Raw genomic sequence first — 13,019 nt, 5'->3', positions numbered from 1 at the left:
TTAATTTTAACATGGTTTAATTTACCAATTTTTTTAATGGGTTCTGCTCTTTGTTTCCTATTTAGGTACGTCTCCCCTATGCTGAGATTATAAAAATACTCTCATATATTTTTTTGGCCATGCCACGTGGCTTGTGGGATCTCAGTTCCCCAACCAGGGATTAAACCCGAACCACGGCAGTGAAAGCGCTAAATCCTAACCACTAGACCACCAGGGAACACCCTCTTATATTCTAAAAGTTTTTAGGTTTTGCTTTTTTACATTTAAGTCTTTAACTCATTCTAAAGAGAATTTTTGGTATTCTGTGAAGGATCCAATTTATTGTTTCTGTTTCTCCTGCTTTTGTTTAGATCTAGAGGGAGTTGCCAGTTGTGGGATGCCACAAAGCACCATTGTAATCCTATAGGCCCAGCTTTAAACAGATCGTGCTTTCAAAGAATATATGTTGCTCATAGTCTCTGAGCAGATAAGCCACTAGCTTATTTGGCTGGGGGATATTCATTGGTGTGTATTTGGTCGTTCCTACTCATATTATTTCTGATAAAAGGTAAACTTTAAGTTCTTCTCTACTCTACTCATGAGGTCTCTGCTGGCCTTTGTGACCTTATGGCAAGGGGCTCTAGGCCATTGGCTACCAGACAGCAAGTGGTTCATCGGAGCTTCCCATTTGAGCATCAAGGGCAAATTCCCTTGGGAGATTCTTGGGTGAGGAGACATGCTCAGAGGCTTGGAGGGAGATTAGGCAACTCTGCATAGTCCTTGAAAATAATTCCTCTTTATTCCTGAGATGTTTCTTTTTTACTAAGAAACTTAAGACAATGATTTTTTTGCTTAGATCTTTGCTATCTTAGAAAATTGTTAGCTTTTGATGCCTGATGAATTTTGATTGAGTGTTAGGTTGATTATTTCAGTTGGTATCCCAGTTCAAAATTTATTTCCTCCAGAAAGCCTTCCAGATAGCATGTAGATCCTATTAGGTCTCAGTTAAGTCCTGTTGACACTTTTGTTTGCAATTTGTAGTGTAGTGTTGTTGTTATTCACTTGTTGCTGTGTTGTTCTCAGTATAGGTGTTTTCTCTCATTCTCTTAGTTCTTTTTTTTTTTTTTTTTTTTTTTTGCGGTATGCAGGCCTCTCACTGTTGTGGCCTCTCCCGCTGCGGAGCACGGGCTCCGGACGCGCAGGCTCAGCGGCCATGGCCCACGGGCCCAGCCGCTCCGCGGCATGTGGGATCCTCCCAGACCAGGGAACAAACCCGTGTCCCCTGCATCGGCAGGCGGACTCTCAACCACTGCGCCACCAGGGAAGCCCTCATTCTCTTAGTTCTTTAAAAGAGAAATTAAACGGACTTCCCCGGTGGTCCAGTGGTTAAGACTCTGCACTTCCACTGCAGGGGGCGCGGGTTCGATTCCTGATTGGGAAACTAAGATCCCACATGCCATGCAGCGTGGCCAAAAAAAAAAAAGAGAAATTAAATATTCTTATTTTATAATGGCCCCCTCCAGGCCCCCCAAGATATTTTTTACAATGATAGGTAGTCTGTATATGTACTATATATGTTGAAAGCCCTCCATGATATGCTCACCCTGCAAATTGCTTTTCTAGCTTTACATGCTATTATTCTCCTAGGAATAATGTTCCAACAAGTCTGGAATAATCATGACCCCCTAAATACATACTGCATTTTCCTACCAATAAGCCTTTACTCTTGCCATTCTCTCCTTGTGTTTTTGACTGTTTGAATCTTGTCTTTCATTTGCCTTTCCTGGGCCCTCTGCCAGAAATAATTTTCTTTGCTTCACTACTGTGTCACTGTGTATCACTTATGTATTGGAGATATGTATGGGTTTGTGTGTAGATGTATGTGTTTAGTCTACTAGATTATAAATTTCTTACGGGTGGGTAGGGACAATTCTGTATGACTCTGTCTAGCATTTTGCTTAGCATGTGCTAAGTAATATCTGGTTGACTGAAATAAATGTTTGTTAGTTAATTAACTTTGATTGCTGCTCTTAATCATTTATACATGGAATAATACAACTACTTTTCAGTAGCGCCTACTCATTAAAAAAAATCCGTTAATTAAAATTTAAAAATAGGTAATATATGTATGTGACACAGAATTCAAAAAGTACAAAAGAATATGCAGAGAAAAATAAGTCTTCCTCTCACCACTGTTTCCCAGTTCCTTTCTCTGGAGGCAACCTCTCTTAGGAGTTTCTTTCTTTTTTTAAAAATAATTAATTAATTAATTAATTAATTTTTGGCTGCGTTGGGTCTTCATTGCTGCACGGGCTTTCTCTAGTTACAGCGAGCGGGGGCTACTCTTCCTTGCGGTATGCGGGCTTCTCATTGCAGTGGCTTCTCTTGCTGCGGAACACAGGCTCTAGGCGTGTGGGCTTCAGTAGTTGTGGCACGCAGCTCAGTAGTTGTGGTGCACGGGCTTAGTTGCTCCGTGGCATGTGGGATCTTCCCAGACCAGGGCTCGAACACGCCCTGCAATGTGTCCCCTGCAATGGTAGGCGGACTCCCAACCTCTGCGCCACCAGGGAAGTCCCTTAACATCTTTATTGGAGTATAATTGCTTTACAACGGTGTGTTAGTTTCTGCTTTATAACAAAGTGAATCAGCTATACATATACATATATCCCATATCTCCTCCCTCTTGCGTCTCTCTCCCACTCTCCCTATCCCACCCCTCTAGGAGGTCACAAAGCACCGAACTGATCTCCTTGTGCTATGTGGCTGCTTCCCACTAGCTACCTATTTTACATTTGGTAGTATATATAAGTCCATGCCACTCTCTCACTTTGTCCCAGCTTACCCTTCCCCCTCCCCGTGTTGTTAGGAGTTTCTTAAAAAAACCTTCCAGGAACTTCCCTGGTGGTCCAGTGGTTAAGAATCTGCCTTCCAATGCAGGGGACATGTGTTTGATCCCTGGTTGGGGAACTAGGATCCCACACGCCACAGGGCAGCTAAGTCTGTGTGCCTTAACTACTGAGCCTGCACGCCTCAACTAGAGAGCCTGTGTGCCGCGAACTACAGAGCCCACGTGCTCTAGAGCCTGCGTGTCACAACTAGAGCGAAGCCTGCACGCCACAACAAAAGATCATGCGTGCTGCAACGAAGATCTCGCGTGCTGCAACTAAGACCCGACGCAGCCAAGATAAATATATAAAAATAAATAAATAAAATAAAATGTAACGTGTTAAAAAAAAATCCAGAGATCTAGAGCATATTCATCTTGCCTAAATAATTTAAGGAAGGAGAGATACTAGAGATTTTATCTTTTCTTTTCTGATACTTTTTTTTTTTTTTTTTTTTGCGGTACGCGGGCCTCTCACTGTTGTGGCCTCTCCCGTTGCGGAGCACAGGCTCCGGACGTGCAGGCTCAGCGGCCATGGCTCATGGGCCTAGCCACTCCGCGGCATGTGGGATCTTCCCGGACCGGGGCACGAGCCCATGTCCCCTGCATTGGCAGGCGGACTCTCAACCACTGCGCCACCAGGGAAGCCCCTGATACTTTATTTTCGAATTTGTTTATCTTTCTTCTACTTCTTGGTTCTCCTCCTCTTTGTGGTATGTTCTCATCATTGAATCTTATCTATTCATTGAAGAGAACATTGTTGTGTGTCTAGAGCATTTAGTCTTCTGAGAGTAACCTAGTTGTTTCTTTAAATTGTCTTTAAAATAAGTGTTGTCTTTTGTTGGGTTCCCTTGTGGATTGGGAGAGGTGTTATGGGCCTGGACAAAATTTGTACCAGTTCTTTTTTCCTTTAGCATAGTGGTTTTCATTCTTCTCACTTTCTTGTGTAAAAAATATGCAAATAGAGCTACTTGCAGGGTGCTTTTTTTCCCTCCATATCTCTGGCTCAGTTTTCTTTTAGATCCTGCTGAACTCTATAAATGCCTCAAGGGCAGAAATTGTATCTCATTTCTTTCATAATTATTAATTTTTAATAATATTGATGGTACAGTAATATGTTCTCCTTGTAAAAAATTAAAACATAGATAAGGCTAAGTATCCTCTGATTACATCCTGATTTCATAGTACCTTCTCTAGAGATAACTATGGTTGTTGAGTTTGGGGTACATCTGCCCAGACCTTTTATTCTGTGTTTTTGTATCGCTCTATATGCCTGTACAAAATACATTAAGTATACTTAACAACATAGATGACTCACAAACATAATGTTTCAAGGGAAAAGGGCAAATTGCAGAAGAATACATACAAAATGATATTAATTATACAAAATATAAAAATATGCAGAATGATACATATTGTCTAGAGATACATATCAATGAAGTAAAAGTATAAAGCAACATGAAAGTTTAATAAACATCAGATTAAGAGTAGTGGGACCAGGGCTTCTCTGGTGGCGCAGTGGTTAAGAATCCGCCTGCCAATGCAGGGGACACAGGTTCAGGCCCTGGTCTGGGAAGATCCCACATGCTGCAGAGCAACTAAGCCTGTGTGCCACAACTATTGAGCCTGCGCTCTAGAGCCCGCGAGCCACAACTGCTGAGCCCGACTGCCACAACTACTGAAGCTCGCGTGCCTAGAGCCTGTGCTCTGCAACAAGAGAAGCCACCCAGTGAGAAGCCTGCACACCACAACGAAGAGTCGGCCCCACTCGCCGCAACTAGAGAAAAGCCCGTGTGCAGTGACAAAGACCCAACGCAGCCAAAAAAATAAATAAGTAAACAAATTTATAAAAAAAAAAAAGAGGGACTTCCCTGGTGGCACAGTGGATAAGACTCCGCACTCCCAATGCAGGGGCCCTGGGTTCGATTCCTGGTCAGGGAAGCAGATCCCACATGCATGCCACAACTAAGAGTTCACATGCCACAACTGAGGAGCCCGCCTGCCACAACTAAGGAGCCTGCCTGCCACAACTAAGACCTGGCACAACCAAATAAATAATTAAAAAAAAAAAAAAAAAAAAAAAAAAAAAAAGAATAGTGGGACCTATAGATGAAAGAGGGATGTAATTAGGGAGGACACACAGAGACTTCAGTTGTACTGTTCTTAATCTGGATACTGGTTGTTATATTCTCTTTATATCTTACTGTATGTTAAATACTGTATATTTTTGAAAACAAAAATCTAGTATTTTATGTAAGGTGGGTTGGTTGGTTGGTTTTTACTAGTTGGCAACATACAGTCATGCATTACAATTTTTTTTTTCATTCCACAGTATGCCTGAAGCTCTTTCCATGTCTTATTTGCTTTGTATCCTTAGCACTCTGAAAGATGCCTTATGCATAGTAGGTGCTTATTAAGTAAATATTTTTGGAATTCCTTTCCTTACTCTGTTAGCCTTACTGTTTTAATTTTCCTTGAGCCTGATATAAATGTTTGTCTAACTGTATGTCTCCCCTACCCTGCTTTCTATCCCTTTCATTTTTAAAAATTTTGTCTTTTCTCAGGAGGATTTCTAAACAATGGGAAGTGATTAGGTTGATTTTACATGCTCCTAGGGTTTTCTCTATGCCAAGAAGAGTCTACTTTTCAGTCTGCTTATTAGCGATTTCCTGCTATAAGCAAGTGAACTTGACTTTTCAGAACTTTTCAAAGGTTGCATCACTGCCACTGTCCAATTTTCTGGAGCTGACTTGGCAGAATGGATGCAGTCTATAAATTGACATTGTAACTGTGGTTCCAAACCAGGGCTATTTTTCTAATAGCCTTCATTCTTTTCTTTTAACTTAAACCTTCATTATTTATTGAGTTGATAAAAAAGGAAGAACAAAAGGAAGATCTGAAATATTTCTTTAACAAACTAGCAACATGGATGTATCTGCATATCTATATGATTCGTAGGAGAGATTTGGGGGACAATTGACTTTGAAGAATTTAACATGCTTGTTAGAGATTGTTGAGGTGCCTTTGAAAAGTTTCTGGTGTGATGCTTTTTGAGTTGTATCTTGAACTTGCAGAGACCTCTAGAAGAGCCAGGTAGTTGGATTCATCACATAAGAAGGGCTTCATCCCATCTTAGTATTATAGGTGGGAAATCTTGGTACTGAAAAGTTAAATCGTAGTTCTGACCTTATCAGGTACTGATTTAAGCATGGGTATGCTCTTGGGTAACCAAATATTAACTGACTTTTCTCTTCACTGTTTCAGTAGGTTTGCCAGGATGGTGGATAAAAATATTTACATCATTCAAGGGGAAATTAGCATTGTGGTTGGGGCCATCAAACGAAATGCGCGATGGAGCACCCATACTCCACTGGTAAGTGGGCAGTGGGTAGAGAACCTGGTCACTGAGTTGCTGTAGGGGATCCGGTGCGTGGTTAAAACAGTAATCAACTTCCTGGTAATAATGATAATAGTAGGAATTCAGCATTTTTCAGAAGGGTTTTGAGGACCCTTTTGTTTTATTCCAACTAGAGTCAAATTTATAAGCTGCGTTTTTTTTCTCTGGAAGCCAAAAGATGATACCATTTTTCTTCTAGCTGTTTTCATAAACAACTTAAGCTAACACTTGAGATCTCTTTAATATGCCTAAAAATGTCAGAAAGATTCCTTATCTTCTAATTCCCAAGAACTATAATTAGCTATCAAATTCATTTCAGTTAGTTTAGTTATTGACACATGGAGTATGGCTTGGTAATGGTACTCCTTGGGAATTCAGCAACTTTTCTTATATAGAGCAGACCAATATCTTGCCAGTCAGATGAGTAAGGTTACCTGTTGTAAAGCTGACTTTCTTTATTGCATTTGTATGTTCAAGGATATTTTTTGTACAGTCGTGTAAGACAGTTTTTGGTACAATTGTAAAATCAAGTTTAGACATTTCCAACTTGGTGAATATGTATATGTGTGTTTAGAAATTTCTTATGTTCATTTATAAAAGTGGATTGTAGGGCTTCCCTGGTGGCGCAGTGGTTGAGAGTCCACCTGCCGATGCAGGGGACACGGGTTCGTGCCCCGGTCTGGGAAGATCCCACATGCCGCAGAGCGGCTGGGCCCGTGAGCCATGGCCGCTGAGCCTGCGCGTCCGGAGCCTGTGCTCCGCAACGGGAGAGGCCACAACAGTGAGAGGCCCGCATACAGCACAAAAAAAAAAAAAAAAAAAAAGTGGATTGTATTAGAAGTACGAGTGGAGTCAGGAACGTCTTAGAAATGAATATGTGTGATTATAATGACTATGAAGAAAGAGAAAAGATAGAATAATACATACATCTTAGTCTGTATGTCTCGGTCTGTTTGGGATGCTCCAACCAAAACCACATACCAAAGACTGGGTAGCTTATAAACAACAGATTTTTTTTTTTTCTTTAAACAACAGATATTTATTTCTGGGGGCTGGAAGTTCAAGATCAGGGTGTCAGCATGCTCGGGTGGGGGACTTCTTCTGGGTCTCAGACTTCTCGTCGTATCCTCACATGGTAGAAGGGCAAGGGAGCGCTCTTGGGCCTCTTGTATAAAGGGCATTAATTCCATTCATGAGGAATCTGCCCTCATGACCTAATCAACCACCTTAGGATTTCAACATAGAAGTTCTTTTTTTGTGTGTGTGGCTGCGCCATGTGGTATGTGGGATCTTAGTTCCCCAACCAGGGATCAAACCTGCACCCCCTGAAGTGGAAGCACAGAGTCTTAACCACTGGGAAGTCGCCAGGGAGTTCCCAATGTAGCAGTTTTGAGGGGACACAAACATTCAGACCGTAGCACATATAAAGGACCTAGCAATCTATGGTAGCTTGAGTGCTATGGTCACGGTGTAGATTAAGTTTAGTATTTCAGGATGTACTGTTTTAGGTAAGCCCAGAGTACTTCTATGAGATAAGAGATTAGGGAACTGGAAAAATGAACTATAGCTAACTTTCTTTTCTTCAGAAGGAAAACTGAATTTTCTGGTTGGCTTCAGAGAAAGAGCTCTTGATCTGTCCTTTATTTCCTCTTTCCTCTTAGCCTGATAATGAATTTTTTTTTTAATTTATGTGTTACAGGATGAAGAACGGGATCCTCTGCTGCATAGTTTCAGTTATCTAAAGGAGGTTTTAAACAATGTAACAGGTAAGTGTGTTTGATTTATTGCAGAGGTGGACAGACTTTTTGCGTAAAAGACTATATAATAAATATTTTAGGCTTTGCAGGCTGTAGCAACTGTGCAGCTACTCAACTCTGCCATTGTAGCTCAAATGCAGACTCAGATAATACTTAAATGAATGAGGGATAAATAAAATTTTCTTTTAAAAAACAGGCTGCAGGCCAGGTTTGGCCCATGGGTGTAGTTTGCTCTGGTTTACTTTATTGCTGATCCTTCCTAGAGTTCCTAGTAGAGTGTCCCATTTTAGTGGGGAATCAGCGTTCATACAATTATAAACTTCCTTCGTTGCTTGAGTTATAAATAAGTTATTTTTGGCTATTTTTGGGGTTTGTTTTGTTTTGCTTTAACTACTTTCTCTAACTTATGTATTCCATAAGATAGGAAGTTGGTGGCACAAGTGAAGTTTTTAATACTTGCAGCAAAACCCTTTTATTACAGAAAATCATTGTTGGTTTTAGGGCCTTAGCTCTCTGTCATGCAGATCTTTTAGTCTTCTCTTGTTCCCAGAATCTTTTGTGTCACACACTCTGCCCCTGTTTTCCTAATCATAATTATGTTACATAATATTCATGTGTTTAGAATTTTCAAAGCCACTTTCACATTTATTACTGTATTGAACTTTTTTTCACTTATTTATTCATTTATTTTTTGTATGGGGAACTTCATTTTTTCTTCTAGTTTCATTGAGATGTAATTGACATACAGCACTCTGTAAGTTTAAGGTGTACATATGCTTTGACTTACATACATTATGAAATGATTACCACAGTAAGTTTAGTGAACATCTATCATCTCATATAGATTCAAAATTAAAGAAATAGAAAAAAAAATTTTTTTTCCTTGTGATGTAAAACTCTTAGGATTTACTCTCTTAACAACTTTCGTATATAACATACAGCTGTGTTAATTATATTTATAATGTTGTACATTACATTCCTAGTACTTACTTATCTTGTAACTGGAAGTTTGTACTTTTTGGCTACTTTCATCCAGTTCCTCCTTCCCCCACCCCCTGCCTCTGGTAATCACAAACCTGATCTCTTTTTCTGTGAGTTGTTTGTTTTTGAAATAGAATTGACCTATAATACTATATTAGTTCCTGTTATACAACATTGTGATTTGATATTTCTGTACATTTCAAAATGATCACCATGGTAAGTCTAGTTACCATACCTTATTGAACTTTTACACAACCCTGTTGGGGAGGCATGTTAGATATTGTCTCCTTTTTATGAATGAAGTTGAAGCCCAGAGATATTTTAAGTGATTTAGCTGAGGTCACACTGATTCTAAGAAGCAGAGTCAAAACTCCATCAGAGTTTCCATCAGAATTCAGGCCCTTGATGCCTGGTTTAGTGCCTTGTTCTGCATTGCTTCTGTTCTTACAGTTAGAGGAGAAAGGTACACAGGAAGTGCCTTATATTATGTATAAAAACATGTCAAGGGAGGAGGCAAGTCTCAACACTTCAGGTTTTTCAAGGGGGTATCCGTAGACCTAAAGGGAAAGCCTCCGAGCCGTGTTCCTCTGTTGACTATAAAGGGCTTTTGCAGTGTATAACCCTGGAATGGTTTTAGCTAGTAACATATCTAAGACCACAAATGAAATAGTTTTTAAAGCTTTTGAAAATTAAATAAATAATAGATGAACAAATAAATTTTTCCTTTCATGAGAAATGTATCAATAGGAGAATATCTGGAGAAAAATTCCTTTTTACTTTCCTAAACATGGGCAGAAGTTATCTAAGGATTCTCTACATGTTTCTTTAAAGGAGCAAATTCTACTCAGTTAAAAAGTGTTGGCGGGCTTTCCTGGTGGCGCAGTGGTTGAGAGTCCGCCTGCCGATGCAGGGGACACGGGTTCGTGGCCCGGTCCGGGAGGATCCCACGTGCCACGGAGCGGCTGGGCCCGTGAGCCATGGCAGCTGAGCCTGCGCGTCCAGAGCCTGTGCTCCGCAACGGGAGAGGCCACAACGGTGAGAGGCCCGCGTACCGCAAAAAAAAAAAAAGTGTTGGCAGTATTAGCCAAGAACGATCAAGTAGTATAGAGGTGGTTGTTGTTAGCTGGTTAGCAGGGCTAATGCAACTAGGTGGCATGTTCCCATTTTATGGCCTGTACTGTAAGTGATTTGGCTGCTTTAGAAAGTTGGTGGCTTGCACAGAATTTTTCTTTTAATTGAAGTATGGTTGATTTACAATGTTGTGTTAATTTCTGCTGTACAGCAAAGTGACTCGGTTATACATGTATACATTCTTTTTTATATTCTTTTCCATTATGGTTTATCCCAGGATACTGAATATAGTTCCCTGTGCTATACTATACAGTAAGACCTTGTTCATCCATTCTATATGTAATAGTTTGCATCTACTAACTCCCAACTCCCACTCCATCTCTCCCCTCCCCCCACACCCTGAAACCACAGGTCTGTTCTGTGAGTCTGTTTCTGCTTCTTAGGTAGGTTAATTTGTGTCATATTTTAGACTCCACATACAAGTGATACCATATGGTATTTGTCTTTCTCTTTCTGACTTACTTCACTTAGTATGATAATCTCTAGTTGCATCCATGCTGCTGCCAGATTTTTTCAACTTTTCAGATAAAGCGTACACATCCCAATTAAAAAGAAAACGTAGTGAGTAGATATTTACAACTCTTTTTGGTGGGTCAGAGTTCAGAGTATTGTCTTTCTAAGAGAGTTAGGGGATTAAACAAGTTAATACATTTGGAAACTTTTGGCAAGCATTTTATAGACAGCTAGGAATTGTTGCTATAAGTGGCTGGGGACACCTTAAAATGGCTGAGGTCAGACTGGAGTAGTCTTGTAGGCTTTTTGGGCAAGCTGCAGACCTTGAGGAGCTGAGGTGGTGCTGCTATCCTGACAGAGCCACATTTCCTACTTGCCATCCAATCCATATCCCACACTTGTTTTCTCCATTCTGACACATCCCAGGACTTCAGTTCAGAGACTGTATCTGTGGTGAATAGTGCAGTCCAGGATTTGAAGTCTAGACCATCTAAGAGCTACCAAAGTTGAGTCTGTTGCCTAATTTTCATACATCTTTGGGTTAAGAATCCAGATTATCTTCTGCTTGAAACTATTAAAACCAGAATGCGCTGAGGAGCCAGTTCTATCAGTGGTACTAGGAACATAGCCGGGTGTTGCCAGGCTTTCCCTCAGAGCAAGGAAGAAGGTTGTAGTATTTTCCAGGGGCCAACAGCTGTGGCAGGTGTTGAAATGGTGCCTGCCAAGGTTGCCCCATTGTTCTTGGGTTTTAGCATATTACCTGCCTGAGAAAATAACAGAGTGGACCCAAAATAGAGCATTTCATGGTCTTCTGATTGGTTCTGACCCCCCACATAGTGCTGGCTTCCAGGAACAGGTTTATGGGTCAACTGCCCCTGTGGTCCTGGACTCTTCAATCCATGACCAATTTCTTGTTTCTTTTACCAAAACAAACAGATTTTTCTGATTGGCAGTGTCAGGAGGACCACTTTCTTGGAAGCCTGTTAACGGTTGGAGGCTGGGAAAGGGTTTTGAACTTGGAGAGAGAGACTGAAGGGACTGCCTGTGCTTTGTGACTGGGAATGTACCACTTAGTTTGGAGGAAGTATGGCAGGAATTCTAAGACTCTATTCAGTTTAACTCATGAAAATGACTTGGGCTTGGTCTCTTTTTACAGAGGCTTTCTCTTTGCAGTTTTCTAGGTTATTTGCTGGCTGGGTTGGTTAAGAATATTACTAATGGAAATAGGTGGTTCATTGGACATTGTCAGTCAACCTAAATGATTTTGTCTCTTTTCTTGTAAGCAGTCAGAGAATCTTTTACGGACATAAGCGCTACCTACTCCTCCAGGAACATTATCTGAGCATTGTGAAGGAAATAAGTCCACTGTCTCTAGTAAGTTTAGCAAGTCCATATCAGTTATTCTCACAGATATGTCTCTGGACTACATTTGCAGTCAGTATTTGCCTAAAATGCATGACAACTGGATGCTCTGTAACACCTAGAGTAATAGAATATTCTAATACCAAATCTAAAGAGAGGGTTGCACTTGGAAGGTATGGAGTGCCTAAGAGCAAAGTTTGCTTACTGGTACTTTGGATAAAGCCATATAGCTCACCACCAGTGAGACTTGACTGCTGCCCCTCATTTGGTCTTTCAATTCTCTTACGAATCCTTTAGGAGGCTATTCTGAAGGAGTTAAAGCAGATGTGTGGTTGCCAGGAGCTGGGAGTGGGCATGGGGAGTAACTGCTAATGGTTATAGGGTTTCCTTTTGGGGTGATGAAAATGTTCTGGAATTAGATAATAATGATGGTTGTACAGCTTTGTGAATATACTAAAAACCATTGAAGTGTATACTTTAGAAGGGAGAATTCTATGGCATATGAATTATATCTTAATTTTTAAAAATAGCAAACGTACACTGGAAAAGTAATGGGATTTGCCAGTTCTTTCTCAAGGCTCAGAGCCATGAAGGGAAGCCTCTGACTATAGTTGCTGCTGTGCTTTGAACCCATTGCCCAGCAAAGGCAGCATAAGGCTCTGTTCAGCCTCCTAGCCCAGTTTGTCCTTTTATGTCTCTCTCATTAACTCAAGAAGCACATGGCTGTTATATTTAAATTTATTCAAGCTGTAATCTTTGACATTTGAGTTAGCTTTTAGTACAGTTTTGCATTTATAGTAATATATATTATGTATTTTCTCTATCCCCAAAGAATCCATTTTAATCTTTTCCGGATGCAAATTTCAGGCTCTCTTGTCCCATCTCCCCTCTCTTGCTCTCTTTCCCCTCCCCCAACGGAGTGTGTTTGATCAGGTGTGGCAGGAATATCCACTGTCAAGCTGCGCCCTTTATATTAGTCAATATTATCCTTCTCCCCCCTTCCCTGTCTGTCTGCCCCTTTGGGCTTTCCCAGTTGATTTATAATTTTGGAATTCTCATCGGAGTCTGTAATACA

At 40.6% G+C, this 13,019-nt stretch overlaps 1 protein-coding gene across 13 annotated transcripts in view; it reads left to right on the top strand.

The window, feature by feature from the left end:
- GBF1 (golgi brefeldin A resistant guanine nucleotide exchange factor 1) overlaps positions 1-13,019 on the top strand; it is a 124,546-nt gene that overhangs the window by 8,657 nt on the left and 102,870 nt on the right. For all 13 annotated transcript variants that reach the window (XM_081247390.1, XM_081247388.1, XM_081247398.1 and 10 more), the window contains exons 2-3: positions 6,128-6,236; positions 7,960-8,026. In XM_081247390.1, coding sequence (XP_081103516.1) covers positions 6,141-6,236; positions 7,960-8,026 — 163 coding nt within the window. In that variant the 5' untranslated portion in view covers positions 6,128-6,140. The remainder of the gene's footprint in view (positions 1-6,127; positions 6,237-7,959; positions 8,027-13,019) is intronic.

This window comes from Mesoplodon bidens, assembly GCF_964165515.1.
Source record: "Mesoplodon bidens genome assembly, chromosome: 1".
Taxonomy (NCBI): Eukaryota; Metazoa; Chordata; class Mammalia; order Artiodactyla; family Ziphiidae; genus Mesoplodon; species Mesoplodon bidens.
This window is presented reverse-complemented; position numbering and strand designations above follow the sequence as displayed.